This window comes from Schistocerca serialis, chromosome 1 (assembly GCF_023864345.2).
Source record: "Schistocerca serialis cubense isolate TAMUIC-IGC-003099 chromosome 1, iqSchSeri2.2, whole genome shotgun sequence".
Taxonomy (NCBI): Eukaryota; Metazoa; Arthropoda; class Insecta; order Orthoptera; family Acrididae; genus Schistocerca; species Schistocerca serialis.
In genome coordinates this window covers 21,363,485-21,383,510 of record NC_064638.1, presented here as the reverse complement: position 1 = coordinate 21,383,510, position 20,026 = coordinate 21,363,485, and the positions used below count along the sequence as shown (strand labels likewise).

The following is a 20,026-nucleotide window of genomic DNA, read 5'->3' as shown; positions in this document are numbered from 1 at the left end:
GATATGTATATTCTTGAGAAAGAGGCAGTTCAAAATGATATGCCACATGATCCCCCTCTTACCATTTGAAACATATAACTCAAATCCAATATGGTGAATTTCAAGATGGCCACCACTGTCGCCACAGCTACCAACACACAATACCTAACACACATAATGTGCGAATCTGGGGGTATACTTGCAATGAGTCTCCCCTAAACAGAATTTTTTCGTGCTCTATCCCAGCTGAACATATATGGCCTTTTCTTTTTCAGTGAAGCAACTGTTAACTGGTGTTTCGTATTGTCATGGACTAGAACTGTGGCTTCTTGCTCAATTGGAAGAAGCAGAACCACAGGATTTTATTTGGTATCATGATGGTGCACCACCTCATTGGCACAAGTCAGTACACAACATGTTAATCAACACTTTGCTTGAGTGCTGAATTGGCTGCAATGGTACGGATGACAGTATTTGTTTTGCACGACCTCCACATTCACACATTCTGATGCCACATGATTTTTACCTTTGAGGATTCATGTGTGTATGTACCTCTGCTACCAGCTGATCGACCCAACTTAAGAAACAGTTGCAATAATTGCTCCAGATGCACTGATCAAGGTTTCGGAAGAATTCGCTTATCGGTTCATTGTGTGTCGTGTTATAAATGGTGCTCACATTGAACACTTGTATGAAAAACTGTTTGAGTTGCTCTTTCATTTGATGTATTACATATAATTGTAAGCTGAATGTAACAAATACTACAAAACCTTAAAATCCCAACATTCAGTTTAAAACACTCAGTGTTTAAATTCACACACAAAATATATTTCCACTCAGCCCAATGTACTATACCACTCACGTACAGAATCAACGTAACAGTGAAAACCGTATGGCACTTTTCTAATGCCCTCTTCCCTTTTTGTGGCCATTATGTGTAATTTTCACATGTTACAGCATAAAATTTTTATGCATATCTCTGATAATTACATTTTGATTTTCAGAAATGGCATGAATTATTTTCAGTTAATATCACTGCCTGATCTTCTTTGTAGCATTGAAAATTTGCTGTAATAGTAGCTCTTTTAACATTCTCACTGAACCTCAACAAATTATCAGTGGTCATCTTTTCTTGCTTCACTGCCTCCACTTTTCTCTCACTATCTATACTTTCCACTATCCATACAGTCACCATCTTGAAGGATTCTAGCATGCATAACGCCGTAAATATCTTTCTTCTGTCTCGTTTAAGGTCTTCTAGGTATCCTTCTTCCTTTGGGATAGCAATTCCGTATCTGTTTTGGTCACTTACTTTCAAGTGTTTTTCCAATGTGTCCATACTACAGAAGATGTTTTGTTTCAATTTTAACAATTATAGTCCCTTCTATGGCGATTATTTCTCTGATCCTAGAACACTTTACATGTTCAAGCCTCCAGATACCACTACTACTTTGCAATAAATCCATATCAGAAACAAGGAAATTCGCTTTACTTAGCTCTGCTCTACTCAGTCCCCACATTTCTTCACCATACATCCACAACACAGTTTAGTAGCCTTGTTGTTTGTTTCCCTTTGTCAGCTATGTTATTTACTTATTATTTACTTTCAAAACCTTCAGCAAATATCTCCACTAGGAACCTGAAAGCTTTGCATCTTTTTATTTATTTATTTATTTATTTTAGTCTGGTCTTTAAATCTTTGAGTTTTCCATTATAAATCCATAGGTACTCAGTATCTGCTACACTATCAGGCGTTAAAATGTTTATTACTTCCACTGGCTCCTCTTTTTCCTTTTCTTTTATTTTTATTTTTTGTTTCGGCTATGTTTCATATTGCAAACATTCCCTTGCTGTTGTTTTACAATATAAACATTCTGTTACTACATTATTGTCCAGATGTAAATTCATATCGCTTTTTTGGTGTCTCAATCTATTTTCTCTATTATCAATAATATTATGAAAAGGATAGATTGTTGCTCACCATAAAGATGACATACTGAATTGCAGACAAGCAAGATAAAAAGACTGTTACATATAAGCTTTCAGTCAAAGCTTTCTTCAGAAAAGAAAAACGCACAAATATTCACAAAAGCAAGTGCACCTCGCATAAACACACAACCACTACCTCCGACAAGACTGCAACAGAAATGCTTCAAACGGGAATGACAATCCCGCAACGAAGAGGGAAAGAGGGAAGCATAATAGGGTACGGGTGGTGGGTGAGTGGGGGAAGAGGAAGTAAAGGTGCCAGGCAAAGCATGCAGGCACTAGAGGTGGCAGGACAGGGCTAACAGGCGGCAGAGGAGGAGACAGAGGTGAGCAGAAAGGGAAAAGACTGGGGAGGGGGGGTGGGGGCATGGGGTGCCGGCAGAGAACAGCACGCAATGAGGGTGGCTGGACAAAGGGGACAGAAACAGTTGGTGGAGGTCGAAGGGGCAGCAGGCAGCAAGTTACCTTAGGGTGAGGCCCAGATGATTTCGGGAACAAAGAATGAGTTGTAAGAATAACTCCCATCTGTGCAGTTCAGAACAGCTGGTGGTGGTGGAGGGGAGGATCCAGATGGCCCAGGTTGTGAAACAGCTATTGAAATTGAGCTTGTTATGTACAATTGCATGTTGTGCCACAGGGTAGTCCCATTGCTCGCAGCCACAATTTGGCAGTGGCCATTTATCCTTGTGGACAGTTGGCTGGTAGTCATAGCAATATAAAAAGCTGAACAACGACTGCAGCAGAGCTGGTATACAACATGGCTGCTTTCACAGGTGGCCCGGCTTCCGATGGGCTACCACAAACATGTGAAAGGACTGCAAAAGGAAGTGTTGAGTGGGTGGATTTGACAGACTGGGCAGGCCTTGCATCTGCGTCTTCCACAGAGATATGATCCCTGTAGCAACAGGTTGGATCTGGAAGTGGCATAGGGATTGACTAGGATGTTGTGGAGGTTGGGTGGGTGACAAAACATCACTTTAGGAGTGATGGCTTGGTCTTGCGTAGGAAGCCAGTAATTTCGAGACATGGTGATAGGTAATCAAAGCCCTGACAAAGGATGTGATTCAGCTGCTCCTGTCTGGGGTGGTATTGATTGACAGAGGGGGTACTCCTATTTAGCTGGATCTTGGGGGGGTGGCGTTGGCGTGCGAAATCTGTTTGCAGACTAGGTCAGGGAGATAAGTCTGTCTGTGAGAGGAATTTTGGGTGTGGAAGGGATGGCAGCTTTGTTATATTATACACTAATTAAAGTTGTTTTGAAAAGCATTTACATAGTATGATATTAGGGCAGAAGTTGCAATCAATGCGAATTTAAAAACGAGTATCAATAATTGATACAGAAATTGTAAGTTCTTTGTCAATATGACTGTGATCTTTGGCCAGTAACACGATTTCGACCACTTGTATTTTGGCCATGGTTGAGAGTAGTCATTTTTAAGTTCTGGTAATAAATATGTGCTTTTCTAAACAAAAAACCGTGGAATCCTGCTTCATGAATTCAGTAGACTGGTGATAGTCAAAACTCGCACCTTTTTCATCCAGAGCCGCACAGGGATCAATCATCACCTACACAATGAAGCCACATGGGCAACAGATGCTAAGCAGCATCAAGATAAGTAGCATCATGACCATCTCTACAAAGTACTTTACATCCATTAGCCACACCGTAACGGTGTCTTTATGGAAATAACTTTGCAGTGTAGTAGAGAGGGTCAATGATAACGGGGGGCTCTGTGCTGGGATTAAGACATTTATGCATTCACAGATTGACGAAATCTATGTTTTGCAGGAGCCTAAAAGAAAACCAAAACGATTTTCTTGTGTCTAATAACTACGTGGTGAAAAGAAGAGCAATACATGGAAGGGAGATGAAACGAAATGATAAAGTGGCCTGACCATACGAGTGAAGACCCACTGAAAAGATAAGTACATTTGTGTAGCACTTTTTATTCCTTTTATTATTTTGTTTGCGAAATTTTATGAAAACGACCTTTGTAAAAGAGGAAAGTGATGCTGAATCTGAGCAGGATTATGAAAAGTTGTTACTCTACGGGGACTTAGACATGCCGATAAAAACGGAAGATGAGTCATTCAAAGAAGCAGATCAAAGTCATACTGCATCATAATGGGAGATTTCGGATATAAAATCAATGCTACAAAAGATAGAACAATCTTTAGCTTTAAATCAAACAGTTGCAGCACACTTACAAGCTAACGAAGATCAGTTACAAAACACGATTCAGACGGTAGCGAACAGTTTTCGCGCCATACATCAGAAAGTATCGCATCTCGAGGGAGCGATGAAAAAAAAAATTGACAATGTCTTACTTTGGAGCAATAAACTTCGCAACAACATATTAATGATAGACAAGAAACTTCGCACGAAAGAAACAAAGATTTTGGTGGTAGACTCTATAAGTGGGAGAAGTAAAATCTAGCCTGAATTACAAAATTCAATGTGTAAAAAATGAAGTGGTCACAGACAGCGAGAAAAATGTGTTTTGTTAATGTTAACAAACAGATACAGTTTGTGTAAATGTAAAAGCTATGGCTGTAGATCTTGAAGGTAGAGTAGATTCGAAACTAGCTGTTGTGAATGATAAAGTGGAGACAGACAGGAAGATTGTAAAACTCCACAAGGTTGAAAGTAAGACAAACATTAGTGAACTAAAAAGCACAATATCACAGTAAAACCATAAGTCTGAAATACTTAGCAATGATGTAGCTAACAAAAATTTTTCTATTAACACATGTACCTCATATCCAATATTCCAATTAAAAACTTCTCTAATGAGTGTAGTTTGCATCCTGTCGACTTTCTGCAGAGTTGTAGGGACAACTTTTGGCCTAATTATGAGTGAAATTTCGAAAATTAAGTTTGTGAAAAAAATTTTGGAGGGGGAATCTTTGTCATGGGCCAATCAGAATTTTTCTATGGACATATCTTATGAAGAATTTGAAATAGAGTTCTTAAAACGGTCCTTGTCTGAAACGGAACAAGCCAGGATAAAGAGCAGTTCTTGAATGGACCAAATTATAGGGAAACACAGGGGACTATGAAACAGTTTTGTAAAAATAAATTGAAGAAACCTGTACATTTGAGTAGACCCTTTGATGAGCGCTCTCAGATTGATGCTTTAAAGAGAAGATTGCCCACTGATGTGCAATGGAACATAGTTTATGGATCAGATGGCAACACTGAACAATTTCTAAACTAAGTGGACAAACTAGACAGAATTATAGACAAAGTGGGGAAACCTCAAAACTATTTCAATCACACACACACAGAAGTGGGGATCATAGTTGGAGAAATACTAATTTTATCAAAAGGGAAAACAGTAGGTCTAACAACCACAGTTTTCATCATAGGGAACAAAATAGTCACGATAATAATAATAATAATAATAATAATAATAATAATAATAATTTCCATTCAAGGGAAAACTATAATTTCCATTCATAAGGACAAACTGGGAACAATTGGAACAGAAGTAATAACAGGGAGTTTGAAAACAGGAACATGAACTGGCATGAACATAGTAACACCAAGAGTCAAAACGCTATGGGAAGTCACGACGTAAAAAAACTAGCATGCACTCCATTGTCGGTCCACAAGGTAAGGGTGAAAAAGCATAGATAATAAATGGACCAATAACAGTGACTACACTGTACCAAAAGATACATCTGAAGTATTGAGTAGTTATCTTATGAATGTTTACTACCTGTAAAAACAATATCTGTTAAGAATGACACTTGTTCCTCATCTAACACTAAAAATAAAGGTAAGAGGAATGAACACACTGGTTGTAATAAAGAGCCAGAGGAGGTGATTGACTTAGTTGAATTTTATGAGTGGGCAGAAACTTGGAGTTCGTCAGAGGACCTGCAGGTTAACAATTTACATAATTTACTAATAGAAGCACTGATGAAAGAACCAAGTGAGCAAATTGTTGACACTGATTTAGTGAGCAAAGAATTAAATAAAGTTGGGTGTGAAAGCAATGCTGTAAGTTTTCAGGGAGAGAAGTTGATGATGATGATGGTAGTGTTTGGGAAAATGAAGATTTAATGGTACATGATGATGGTGAGAAATATTTTGTTTGTTTGAAAGAGGAAATGGAAGCATTAGGTGTTGTGGGAGAAACTGATATTATCCAATGAAGAATTGTATAGATGATAAATATTCTCTCAACAGTAAACCTGACTGTGCAAGTAGGCTACCATTTGTGATGAACAAAGGTGAACTATTTCTTTATAATATGTGGATAAATAGTGATGCAATTAGAAATGATAGTAATTTTAGAAAAATGATTCTTAATGTGTGTCAAATTTCATATCCTGATTGGTGGCAAAATACTAAACATATTATTGCTGAACACCTGAAGGATAAGTGACAAACAATGTTACATTGATAAAAATGTTTGGATTAATGACGTTATCAATGCAAGTGACAGTCTTAACGATATGTATGTTAATGTAATGACAGTAGGCAATCAAGGTGACAGTAATATAGGTAATTTTAATTCAATAAGTCATTGTTTTAGTGAAATTGAAATGATTTGTTGTACAAAAATGTTCTGTCCGAAAAAGGTAAGTAACTTATAAACACAAGGGGTCGAGTGTCGGAAATACTAAGGAAAAAGCTGAAGTGCGAGAAAGACTACATTGAAATGCCAGTCATTGGGGTGAAAATAAGAGGCGCCACAGGAAAACATAGTAAAACAGTTAAAAGTCAAACTTCATTATCTTTTACAATTGAGGGAGTCACATTTACACATGGATGCCTAATTATACCAGGACTCAGTGAGGATTGTATTCTCGGAGATGTCATGGATTAGAAGCGTAGATGCAAAATTTGACTGGGGAGGACAAAAACTTATCATAACAACCCAAATGGGGGGTATATCTCCACCAAGTTTGTCAGATCAAATACAGTTTCGTGTAACAATAAATTTAATTCTATAAATGTTGCAAAGGAAAAAAGATATGTTGACAAAGACATACCAGAGCTAGACTTAAGTGAGGTAGTTTTCAAAACACTTGTAAACACTAAGATTTAAGAAACTAGTGGTCTAAACGACAGGCAAAAACAGGACCTAGAGTCTATGTTATGGGAATACAGTGATGTCCTTAGCAACATTCCAGGGAAAGTTAGAGGTTACCAATGTACTTTGCTAGTGAGATGCCATGATCCATTTTTCATAAAACCGTATGGTGTGCCTATTGCAAACCGTACAGCAATTGTGAAAGAATTAGATAAGATGTAAGCATGTGGTATTATTGAAATGAGTATCAGCACTTACAATAACCCACTGGTAGTTGTGTCAAAGACAGATGGGGGAATGATAATAGTTCTTGACTCCAGGCCTTTAAACAAGATCTTATACAGGGAAATAGACCACACTGAAAACATCGATGAGCTGTTGCACAAGTTCAACAATAATTAATATCAAGTATAGACTTCAGCTCAGGCTTTCACCAAGTACCCGTGGCACCATACACTGCTTTTCTGTACAATGGTCATTGCTATCAGTATTGTGTAGTCCCTATCAGATTGAACTCATCAGTAGCGGAATTTATTAGACCTTTGGACCATGTGCTTGGGCAGGAACTTTTATCCAAATTAGTTATTTACATAGATGACATTTTAGTAACTGGACAGGATCGGAATGAGCATGTTGGGCTTTTAAGACATGCCTGTGAGAAACTTAGAAGAGGAGGAATGACACCAAAACCAGAAAAGTACAAATTTGCAGTACATGAGTTAAAATTTTTAGGGCATGTCAAATAGATAAAGGAATTTTGGCAGATCCAGACAAAATCAAAGCTATTTCAGAGTTTCCTATACCCTGTAACAGAAAACAACTGAAATCATTTTATGGGTTATGTGGATTCTACAGGAAATTTGTATGTAAACAAAGCTTAAATGCACCCTGTCTAAGTAACTTATTAAAGAAGGACACTGTTTGGATATGGAATAAAGATTCTCAAGAGGCTTTCAACAAAATAAAAAAAGAACTGAATAACCAGAACCTGCTACACAGACCCAATTTCAACTTACTTTTCTGTTTACATATTGACAGTAGTGATTATGGGTTAAGTGCTGAATTATTTTATGAAAAAGAAGTCAATGGGGAGACAGTTCATTCTACACTTGCATTTGCAAGTAGAATGTTATTGAAGCATGAAAAAAACTATACAGTCACAGAAGAAGACTTATTAGCCATACAGTAATCATTTTCGAAATTCAGGACCTATATTCTTGGACATAAGGTAATAGTGTACAGCGATCATAAAGCCATAAGCTATTTACAGAAATGCATGCTCTATCATGATAGGCTTACAAGATGGGCATTGTATTGACAACAATTCAACTTTAAAATTAAGTATATTAAAGGCACTGATAACATAGTTGCAGATGCTCTATCAAAGCTACCAATAGGAGGGGAAAAAGAAACTTTTGCACAATGAGATTTTCACTCTGCAGCGGAGTGTGTGCTGTTATGAAACTTCCTGGAGATTAAAACTGTGTGCCCGACCGAGACTCGAACTCGAGACCTTTGCCTTTCGCGGGCAAGTGCTCTACCAACTGAGCTACCCAAGCACAACTCATGCCCCATCCTCACAGCTTCAATTCTACTAGTACCCCGTCTCCTACCTTCCAAACTTCACAGAAGTTTGCTAGAAGCTAGCAGAACTAGCACTCCTGGAAGAAAAGATGTTGTGGAGACATGGCTTAGCCACAGCCTGGAGGATGTTTCCAGAATGAGTTTTTCGCTCTGCAGCGGAGTGTGGGCTGTTATGAAACTTCCTGCAGATGAAAACTGTGTGCCGAAATGAGACTCGAGATTGTGGAGAATCCACACCCTAATGCATATCGGTTGGTGTAACCTAAATCCAAAGTTCTCGGGCTACGGAATATGGTTTCATTGAAACTGTATAAACAAAAGGGGAAAGACTATTCTGAGAAAGTTAAAAGGTGACTCAACACAAGTTTTTCAGTGGAAATCATAAAATGTGTATAAAGAATTGACTGATTTTATGGTACAGTTTCGTGTCCCTGAAAATGTCTATTATTTCTTTAAAATGTATTTGCTGTATGAAGTGTTTGCAATGAATTTTGTTTGTGTAATATGCTCATCGTGTTAGTTCTTGATATTTCTACATGTTTATGCAATTTGAATGATATTTGATAATGTGTGTAATTTTAACTTGTGCAACATTCTTACACCACACTCGTCGAGACATCATTTAAAATGTAAACCACTAATCAGCACTAAATATGTCTCACAACAAGTAACAGTTTTTTAATTTTTTAATTTTTTTTTTTTTAAGGCAGAGTCTTAATTACTACACACCTAAGTTTTTGAAATGTCCAACTAAACAAGGGGGAGAATCATTTTAAGTAAACAACACAAATTACTGTATATTTGTTTCTCAAACACTGCAAAGCATAGGCAGTAATATTTTTATAATTTTGATATATACATATCATCCTAGTACTTTCAAACAATCATGACTCCACCCTTGCACTTTTACTGTGAATATGAATGCTTGTAAGAGACTGACTGTAGCTTATATTTGAAAACAATTTAATTTTTTGTTTATCCTTAGTGTAAGTGTTATAGTTTGCAATAAGACATTTTACACCCAATATGTTAATGCACTTGTACTACAAGTTTACTGAATTTATTTTTTGTTATAGGATCCTTTATGGACCAGTCCAAATCTATGTACTATTACTCAGACAAATCCTGTAAACTTCTTCCACCAGATAAACATTACCAGAAGGATAAATATTTATCCTAGCCATGTACTTACTTACAAACATTATGTAACCAGAAGGTGATCTCTGTATTTTATTTTTAGATAACATGGCATTATTATCAACGAAGCAATACAAACAGCTAAGCTGTGGAAATGGAGTTGCTTCAGCACGTACAGAAATTAAACCTATTAAGGGAGTGCAGATAGACAATGTGGGACATTACCATGAGTAGTGAGTAAAGTGGTCAACAAAAGAAAGCAAAACAAACCAATAGTCAAAAGTTACAACCTTTTAATGGTTTAATGTGAAGTGCAACGACATTATGGACTCATCTAAGTGAAAATTGTAAATCATCTTTTGTGTTTCATTTACCTTAAAATTAACAGTTTCATGTTTTCCTTTAATTTGTGTAACACGATTTCGATGTTAAACCTAATGCCATGCCAACTGCTATGGGCGGAAAGTTAGCAAAATTCAAAGAAAACAGCCATATTAAGAATTTTAATTTATTTAAAATCATATTCTTCGCAGTTCCATTATTCTGGTTTCAGAATTTTGTTCACATGTTCAGACTTACAAAATTCTTGGGGGACTATTGCAAACAAACTGACCAGTAGAGCCAATTTTGTTATATTATACACTAATTAAAGTTGTCTTGAAAAGCATTTACTTAGTATGATATTAAAGTAGGCGATCAATGCAAATTTAAAAATTTAGTATCAATGATTATACAGAAATTGTAAGTTCTTTGTCAATATGACTGTGATCTTTGGTCAGCAACATAATTTCAGCCACTTGCGTTTAGGCCGCAGTCGAGGGTAGTCTTTTTAAGTTCAGGCAAAAAATGTGTTTTTTCTCTAAACAAAAAAAGCTGTGGAATCCTACTTCATGATTCTGGTAGTCTGGTGTTAGTCAAAACCCACACCTTTTTCATTCAGAGCAGCAAAGGAATCAATCACTGCCTAGACAACAAAGCCACATGGACAACAGATACTAAGCAGCATCAAGATAAGTGACATGATAATCTCAACAAAGAACTTTATACCCATTAGCCACACCTAACGGTGTCTTTATGGAAATAACTTTGCAGTATAGTGGGGAGAGTCAATGATAAAATGGATGGAAGAGAAGGTGTTGGGGTTGTGAAGGACTAAGGGCAGGGTGTCCTGGGCCCACATCCAGATCGTAAAAATGAACTTGAACCAGACTAGGGGTTTGATGTTTTGGGAGGCTACAAAGGACTCCCCTACACAGTCCATAAACAGGTTGGTATTGGAGGGTGCTATAAGAGTGCCCATAGCTGTGCCATGGATTTCTTTGTGTACCTTCCCTTCAATGGAGAAGTAATTTTGAGTTAGGATGAAGTTAGTAAGGTGTACAAGGAATGAGGTAGTGGGTTTGGAGTCTGAAGGACATCGGGAAATGTAGGGTTCAATAGCGGTAAAACAATGGGCACGAAGGGTGTTGGTGTACAGGGTAGTGGCATCAACTGTAACTAATAGGCATCTAGTACATAAAGGGGTGGACATGGTGGAGGATTAGTGAAAGAAGGGGTTGCTATCTTTGTTATGGGAGGCTACATTTCAAGCAATGAATTGGAGGTACTGGTCAATGAGGGCAGAAATTTTTTCAGTGGGAGCACAATAACCAGCTACAATGAGGCGTCCGGGATTGTTGAGTGTGTTGATCTTGGGGAGCATGTAGAAGGTAGGAGTGCCAGGTGTCAGGAGTGAGGAGAGAAATGGGTTGAGGGGAGAGGTTACGGGGAAGGGCACAAGGCTTTTTGCCAGGATTGGGGGTTATGTTGGACTTATGGGATGGGAGCTCTCTGGCAGAATTTATAGGTGGGGGTGTCAGACACTGAAGGGGCCTTCCACCAGGTAGCCAGTTTGATTCATAATGACAGTGGTTGAACCTTTGTCAGTTGGTACAATGGTAAGATCAGGATCTGTTTTGAGGCTGTGTATGGCTGCCCTTCCTTCTCCTGAAAGGTTGGTGTTATAAGGAAGGGTCCTGGGGAAGGACGGTAATGCCAAGTTGGAGATAAGGAATTCTTGGAAGGTGACCAGGAAGAAGTTAGTTGGGAGGGGGGGGGGGGGGGGAGGATTGTGGTAGGATTGTGGTGTGAACTGGGTGAGGCATAGTTTAGTGTTGGGATTAGGTCGGCTTTAGTTGGAAGAATTGGTGGCAAAGAAGTGTTTGTACTGCAGGGATCAGGAGAAGAAGAGTAGGTATTTCACAAGTCCAGTACAGGTAAGTTTCAGTGTACAACTGAAGGTGAGGTCATTGGGTAGGACTGAAACTTCTGTGTGACTGAGGACTGGGACTGTTTCAGCTCTGGATTTAGTCGAGTTGGAAAGGTCAGCTAAGCAGGGTCTGGGTGCTGTGAGGGGTTCATGAGGAGGAACACTGTGGATGGGAAACAGATTGGATAGTGGTGCCTCAAGGTGGTGATAGGATGTCGGCAGTTTGGATAACTTACTGAAGTAGTGCCTACTATTCTCATATTCTATTATTCCCTTCGGGACTCTGATGTTCCATCTCCTCACTGCAAATATAACATTTACCTCCTGATAATTCTTGCAGCCTATATGGTTTCCTACTTGGTTCATTTTTACATCTTTTAAATTTTAATAGTCTGGTACACTATCCACTCCCAAGCACTTTGGTGAAGATCTCAAATACTGATTTCATTAATTCAGTGTTAAGTTTGCTATTCACGAATATTTCCAACATTTCATAAACAACAGTGCTGTTTTAACTTCTTTTGAGTTTGTCACTGTAACTCAGGCTTCAATACTGCTTTCTGGGGTAGCTGGTGCCATGGATTTTTCTCTTTTGTCAGTAGCCAATACCCCGTAATAAGTTTTCCACTCATGAACAGATGTTATTTCAAAGTTGAAATGTAGACTAATTCCACCTTTATACCATTATTCTAAAGATTTTAAACCTCCTCAAGCTTTGCTGACTATTTCTTCAGACAATTTTTGTCAAAGTGTGTTCTCTGCTTTGATAACAAGTTTTGGACTTGCCTTCTCCTCACAGTCATCCGGTCATTTTGTTGTTAACCACTTAGTATACACATACTTCTCTTCTCTGCGGAATCTTCAGTCTTCTCATTCCTTTACTGTGCCTTTCATAATTTCACAGTTAGCTTTTTATCTGGGTCTTCACAAGCAGTCCATAGACATATCAAATCCAAAGCTGAGGCTTTTTTCTGCACTTGCTAATTTCAGTGAAACCTCATCTGAAAAAGTAATTGTTCTGAGTCATGTCCAGAGCGCTTCAGATTGTATGGGAATGTTCGAAATTTTTGACTGGTGGTTTCTCTCTGAGACAGGGGAGTGTCTGTATTTTGAAGGACGATGAATAAGGACAAAAAGAACAATGGGCCCTTTGTATATTCTCACATTATGGATACAAAGGTTTGTAATTTGTCTAATTATCACATGGTCTATTACTGATTTTGGATGACCAGGAGGTTGTACCCATGTGTATTTGTGGATTGATTTATGTTCCTTCTATCCATTTTTGTTACTTTAAAAGGTTCTGTTGCCAGAGCTTGTGTTTTGGGCTATCCTCTCTATAAAACATAACAAGTTCAATATTTATTCTTTGCACAGGCAATATTACGAACAGGATAAATTGCTACTCACCATATAGAGGAGATGTTGAGACTCGTACAGGAACAATAAAAATGCTGCTGTACGTCTGAACCTTCGGCCAAAAGGTCTCCTTCTAAAGCAAAACACACACACACACACACACACACACACACACACACACTTGACCAATGTCTCTGGCCACAGAGGCCTGACTGCGAGCAATTGTGCCTGATGGGAGAAGCTATCTGTGCATTGTAGGAATAAGGAGGAAGCTGGGGTGGGTAGGTAAGGTGGCTCGCGGAGTATAGATGTAGATGTAGATGTAGGAAGACAGATAACAGGGTAGAGATGGGGGAGCACGCTGGGATGTGGTGAGGACAGGATAGGGCTGCTACACGTAGATGGGAGCTACGGGGAGGGGGCACGGGAGGGGGTGGGGGGAGAGAAGTAGAGGAAGGGAGAAGAGACTGGTGGGTGAGTTGGTGGAACAGAAGCCTGTGAAGTGCTGAAGTGGGAGCGAAGACCTACCTATCGAGGTAGGTGAAGGGCAGGGACTAATAAAGGCTGAGGTCAGAGGGGGAGGGGTTATGGGAACCTGAGATGTATTGCAGGGAGAGTTCTCATCTGCACAATTTAGAAAAGCCAGTGTTGGTAGGAAGGATCCAGATGGTGCAAGCTGTGAAGCTGTTACTGAACTGAAGTACACTGTGTTGGGAAGCCTGTTTAGCAACTAGGTGGACCAGCCGTCTTTCGGCCACCGTTTGTCAGTGGCCATTTGTGCGGACAGACATCTTGTTCGTTGTCGTGCCCACAGAGAAAGCAGAATTGTTGCAAGTTAGTTTGTAGAGCACATGACTGCTTTCACAGGTAGCACTGCCTTTGATGGGATAGGTGATGCTTGTGGCTGGACTGGAAAAGATGGTGGTGGGAGATGTATGGGGCAGGTTTGGAATCTAGGCCTATTGCTGGAACATGAGCCAGGAGGCAAGGGATTCATGGCAGGGGTGGACAAGGATATTGTGTAGGTTTGGCGGGTAGGAGGGTAACACTGTGGGAGATATGGAAATGATAGTGGGTAGGACATTAATCATTTCAGCGCACAATGAGAGGTAGTCAACATCCTGATGGAAAATGTGACTCATTTGCTTCGTTCCTGGGTGGTACCGAGTCTCAAGTGGAGAGCTCCTTTGTGGCCAGACAGTGGGAATGTGGGAGATGGTAGGTGACGTGCGAGAAGTCACACGACATCTGTCTCTGTACAAGGTTGAGAGGGAAATTTCGGTCTGTGAAGGCCTCAGAGAGACCCTCGGTATATTTTGAGACGGACTGCTCATCACTACAGATGTAATGGCCATAGCTGTCTACACCGTATGGAAAGGACTTCTGGATATGGAATTGATGGCAGCTGTCGAAGTAAAGGTATTGCTGGTGGTTAGTAGGTTGATATGAATGGAGATACTGAGGCAGCCATATCTGGGGTGGAGGTCAACATCAAAGAAAGTGGTGTGTTGAGTTTATGAGGACCAGGTTTTCATTGTGTCTGTCTGCAGCTCAATATTTCATCTATATGGTGAGTAGCAATCTATCCTTTTCATAATACTGTCACTAGTCCATCCTGGATTTTCCACTGTTTTATTCTTTGTACAGTACATTCATTAGGTCTTTCAGTAATCTTTGTTCGGTCAATTTTTTTTTCTTAACACTTGTCATACTTATTCTTTTTCTTCAGCCTTCTGGCATCGTCATTTGCAGCATCCCACCATGAAAATTATAGCTTGGCAGCTTTCAACTATCTTTGTACCTCTTCTGTAGTCATTTCTAATCAAACCAAACTTCACTTTGGGCCGTGTGCTCCCTGTTTACACCAGAGTACATATGCACATACCCATGCTTGTCTCCTGTTTGTTTACTCACTGACAAAGTCACACTATAACGTATTATGGTACCAGTGCTTGTTGCACTGGGGTTGGAATAATATAATTTTCAATTATATTCAACAGCAGTCTTGGGTGATACTTCTTCCAAACTACAATAATCACACATGATTACCAGTTTGAGTTGTCAATAGCAATCAGATTCAGATCATATTACTGTCATCACAATACACTAACAGATTACTATAAAGACGTGCAGATCAAAAGTGAACTGACACTGTGAGCCAAAACCGGTAACTAAGTGAGAATAAAAAAAAAAAATTTTTTTAAACATTAAAGTGATTCATCTTCATAATTAGATAAATTATTGTTCTATACCAATGATACTTGTAATAAGCCAAATCACACAAAAATTATCATCCAGATACAGACTTTTTCACAGAGCACAAATGCTACTCCCCTTTTCACATTGTCTCAGTTCATTATAGGCCAATGTGCTTAGATATCAGTCACACTTTTTATGTGGAGGTCTGATTTTAGCCCATGAAGAGAACATTCAAACCGAAGTTAAAAATTCTTGTCAAATCTCAGTTTATTACGAAAAGAGCACCGACATATGTGTACTGTGAGTTTTACCCAGTAGCTCACTTTTTACGTGTAGATTAAAATTAACTAGTCACTTAAGTGCATTCCACTTATTCCAATATGTTTTCAACAGAAACTAGAACTATTTTCTTTTATGGTGGAACAATTCCCACTTTTGCATCACCACTCCTTTCAACAAGAAGTCCATAAACTACGGAAAATGCAGAATGTAATCTTATGAAGAAAAATACTTACGTCACATAATGTGTCATGCAATCGCAGAAGAGAATCAACATCTGAAACTCTGGAGCATTACACTTTGTATTAACTGTGAGGAGGTCCAGGAAAGACTTCAAGCCACAGTTAGGACCTAAACTGCAAATGAACTGCCAAAGACTGAATAAAATCTTATCCTGATAGCACAAACCTGAAATAATAAGAAAATTTATTAAGTTACATTAGTTAAATACAACTCAATATGGTTGGTTGGTTGTTTGGGGAAGGAGACCAGACAGCGTGGTCATCGGTCTCATCGGATTAGGGAAGGATGGGGAAGGAAGTCGGCCGTGCCCTTTCAGAGGAACCATCCCGGCATTTGCCTGGAGTGATTTAGGGAAATCACGGAAAACCTAAATCAGGATGGCCGGACACGGGATTGAACCGTCGTCCTCCCGAATGCGAGTCCAGTGTCTAACCACTGCGCCACCTCGCTCGGTATAACTCAATATGAAGAACTATGGAAACTACAGGGTAAGGTGGCCAAACCTTTATGGCTGATGGGGGTATGAGAAGGAATGGATAAAAAAAATTATGACAAAAATAAGCCAAATAAATGAGACAGTAATAATTGCTTACATTTAATGCCAAATCCCTTAACCATAAAGTAAAGTTAGTGTGACTCACTCAGCACAATTAGTCATTCCACCCTGCGCCTTTCAGAACAAGCTTGAAAGTGTCCCATATGTCTACTAATCCAAAGGCAGAGAGATCATATTGTGTGGTGATTTTAACAAATTTTGCAAATATTTCACGCACAGTGAGTGATTTCATAAGACTCTTGGCAACTTTCACCATTCTTAACATAGTAAGGGATCGAACTAGAACAACCTGCAACTGAAGCAGTTCTACTCTTTGACCCAGAGTATCACCCACTTCTTAATGTGCAGAACTGGTTCAGTGGACATACTGACTATCGGAATATCCTACCATGGCTTAGCAGAGGGCAAACAAAGGCAAGTCATCATTTGCTTCCATCAACAGAAAGACCCTAGTAGTATCAACATGTATAAAAATATACTGCTTGCAATGAGAATAGTGTTATTAATAAAACTTAACTATTCATAAACACATTGTATGCCAATATTGCCTTCCCAGCAAAGTTAGTCAAAATACAGGTTGTACATAAAGTCCAGGAACACTTCTAACTGTTTATTGCACAAGAACCAAACATTGTACAGATATTATACAAATGTCATTTTGAAGAGAAACCCTGAAAGTTTCTTTTCATGTATACCACGGCAGCATAGTTTGGCAATTTGCTGATACGTTAATCACAAACGTGGTGAGTTCAGGTGCAGAGAGAACCAAGTATAGTAAGAAGCCATCAACAAGGAACGCTGTTTACCACTGACACAACAAACTCGTTACGACGGGTTGCTTGTGCCCAGCAAAGGTCTCAGTGTGAGTGAAGTTAGTGTGGAGCACATACAAGAGACATTCATAAGAAGACCAAAGAAATCAATGCGTCGTGCATTCCATGAACACAAAATTGCTAGACGCTGTCTATTATACTACGACGTAATTGAGTTGATTTGTAAGGTGCCAAATATACCGTCTGTATATGTATTTGTGTATGTCATCATTGTCGTCTCTTCTTTCCCTTGTCGATATCAGAGCATGAGAAATCTTTATGTTTGTGTTCACCTATTTGTTGTTGACAACACACAACTACACGGCCACAGTACCACCTGATTCCAGGATAGCTAACTTAATATAGTATAAAGATAGTGGGTTTCGATGCAACGTTATTTAAGTGTGATTTTATTCTTCACTTAATCTTTGAGACTATAAGAACCAGCTACTCTTAATCAGGCCCAAAACTCGGCTTGTAATGAGAGCACTGACGACCAGTCTGTCACAATATTAATAATACGTAAGGCTCTACACCACTATACGAAAATATCACTGTTCATGAAATAACAAAATATACAAATAAACTTCTTTATGTCTTTCCTTCATTCAATCAAATGCTTTCAAATATTTAATTCGGATCCACAAATCATTCACACCTCTATGTAGAGTGTAAATGTGTGCATGAAAAATAGTACGCTGTTTCTGCTGATAACCATGTATCAGCTTTTGGGTTGCTAGGCTACTTCGATCAACAGGATTTATATTGGATTTTGAAATTGATCTTTCTATCCAAACTTACGTCCTCCATAATGGCCCATCAACAGTGGGATAACCATCAAATACTCTACCCTTTTGCAATAATTAAGAATTCGCGTAAATTGTATTCTCACAAGTTTAAAGCAAACCATCATCCTCGCGAAAGCAGTCTTGATACCGCGACACACTAGCGATGCTTACTAGCCTGTCACGGAATTGACCTGCATACATCTACAATCAATTCCAAGGTCATAGTTTGCCCCATGTGATTGTGGGCAATTGAACTTAGTCACATTAATTATTTCTCGAATCGTAATCACTGATCCTGACACAGGCCATTCATTCATAAAGGCACAATTAACACTTTTTTTTTTTTTCTACGAGTAAAAGAATGACGTCACGTCATCTACACAGTTATTAAAATATTATTCCAAATAGCCTCAAACATTTATCGTCATTATATTTTAACGGTAATCACAAAAAATATGATTTATTATCAGAAAATAAAACATAACACATCACAAATCGCACGTAACTAAATGATAGCTATGCAGACCGTCGGGACTTAATCACGGAAAACTACACAAAGAAATGCATGAAATCTAATTTTTCCCTACCAACTGACAGATACAAATAAGATATTCAAGACCTCATAGATCAATCCCGGCCTGTAATGTTATACGGCCTCCTGGACTGTCATGTCTTGAAGAGGGTTCCAGACAGAACAGACCTATCTGTTGTGTATTTTGATAGGATGGTGTACTTGTCCTTGTGATTTCACTCACACTCTGATTCAGACAATAAGTAAGTACATATATGTTACAACAATTTTATGATTAATGAGTGGACCTAGCCAAAACGCCCTTAAATAAATTCCAAATCTGTCTATTGGATTGTATCAGAAACATTTCTAAATATCATCACATAATCACACAATACATTCTCTTGGACAAAGTCCTCAGTTCTCCAACCCAGACATCGTCTTCCTCTCCCAGTGCCAATTTCAAATCAGTCGCTCTTGCCGTCCGGTTACATGACAATTTGGATCTCAATATTGTCTTTACCGTTGTACAGTGTATTGCAAATTCATCTCTGATGAAAGCAGTTATGTTGCTCACATTGCAGCTGGATTAGCAACATTAAAGTACACAAACTTCCTTGTTGTATTAATTGTGGGAATCAATGACATTTATGTCAAAACAATGCTTTCATTAAATTTTGAAGTAGCGTACACGTAATGGTTGACTTGTGACATTATATTGTTTGCCACAAGTTGGTATGCATGAACTTTATCTGTTTCGTCGTGCGAAGAGTGTGCTTTGAAGGACCTATCAGCTGTTGATTGTTTACTGTTGCTGACTATTCCCCACGAAGCTACTGGATGGAAATCTTCTGTGCTTTATGATGTAATCAACTCCTGGCGTTAATGTGAGTACCTTTCGCACTATCACTGACTTCCATTATGTTTTTGTTCAGTTAGCTCCGGTGCTTTAGTTAATTTGAATTTCTCTCAATACAGCTAAAACTTCTATGACTTCTGCAATACGGTTAGGTTATTCATTTTCTGTTACAATTGTTTAATTGCATTAACTGTTCACTAACAGTTGATAGGTAGATAGCGGATGTAATACACTTCGATTAAACCCCTTTTCAGACCTGTAACACACTTCAATTTATCTCATTCGGCGAGGTCCATAATTTCTTACATGAAGATAGCAATTTCTTTCAATATTTCCTTGCGTCTTTATTTCACATCATTCTTTAATTATTTCTGGTCATTAACCAACATAAAATTACAGTAAAATACTTTTTAATACAATACCACAGGCTCTGTTACT

The 20,026-nt window shown here is 38.7% G+C and overlaps 1 protein-coding gene across 2 annotated transcripts in view; it reads right to left on the bottom strand.

Annotated features, from left to right (window-relative positions):
* LOC126460849 (ubiquitin-protein ligase E3B) overlaps nucleotides 1-20,026 on the bottom strand; it is a 297,274-nt gene that overhangs the window by 180,590 nt on the left and 96,658 nt on the right. For both annotated transcript variants that reach the window (XM_050095948.1, XM_050095949.1), the window contains exon 7: nucleotides 16,056-16,227. In XM_050095948.1, the coding sequence (XP_049951905.1) occupies nucleotides 16,056-16,227 (172 nt within the window). The remainder of the gene's footprint in view (nucleotides 1-16,055; nucleotides 16,228-20,026) is intronic.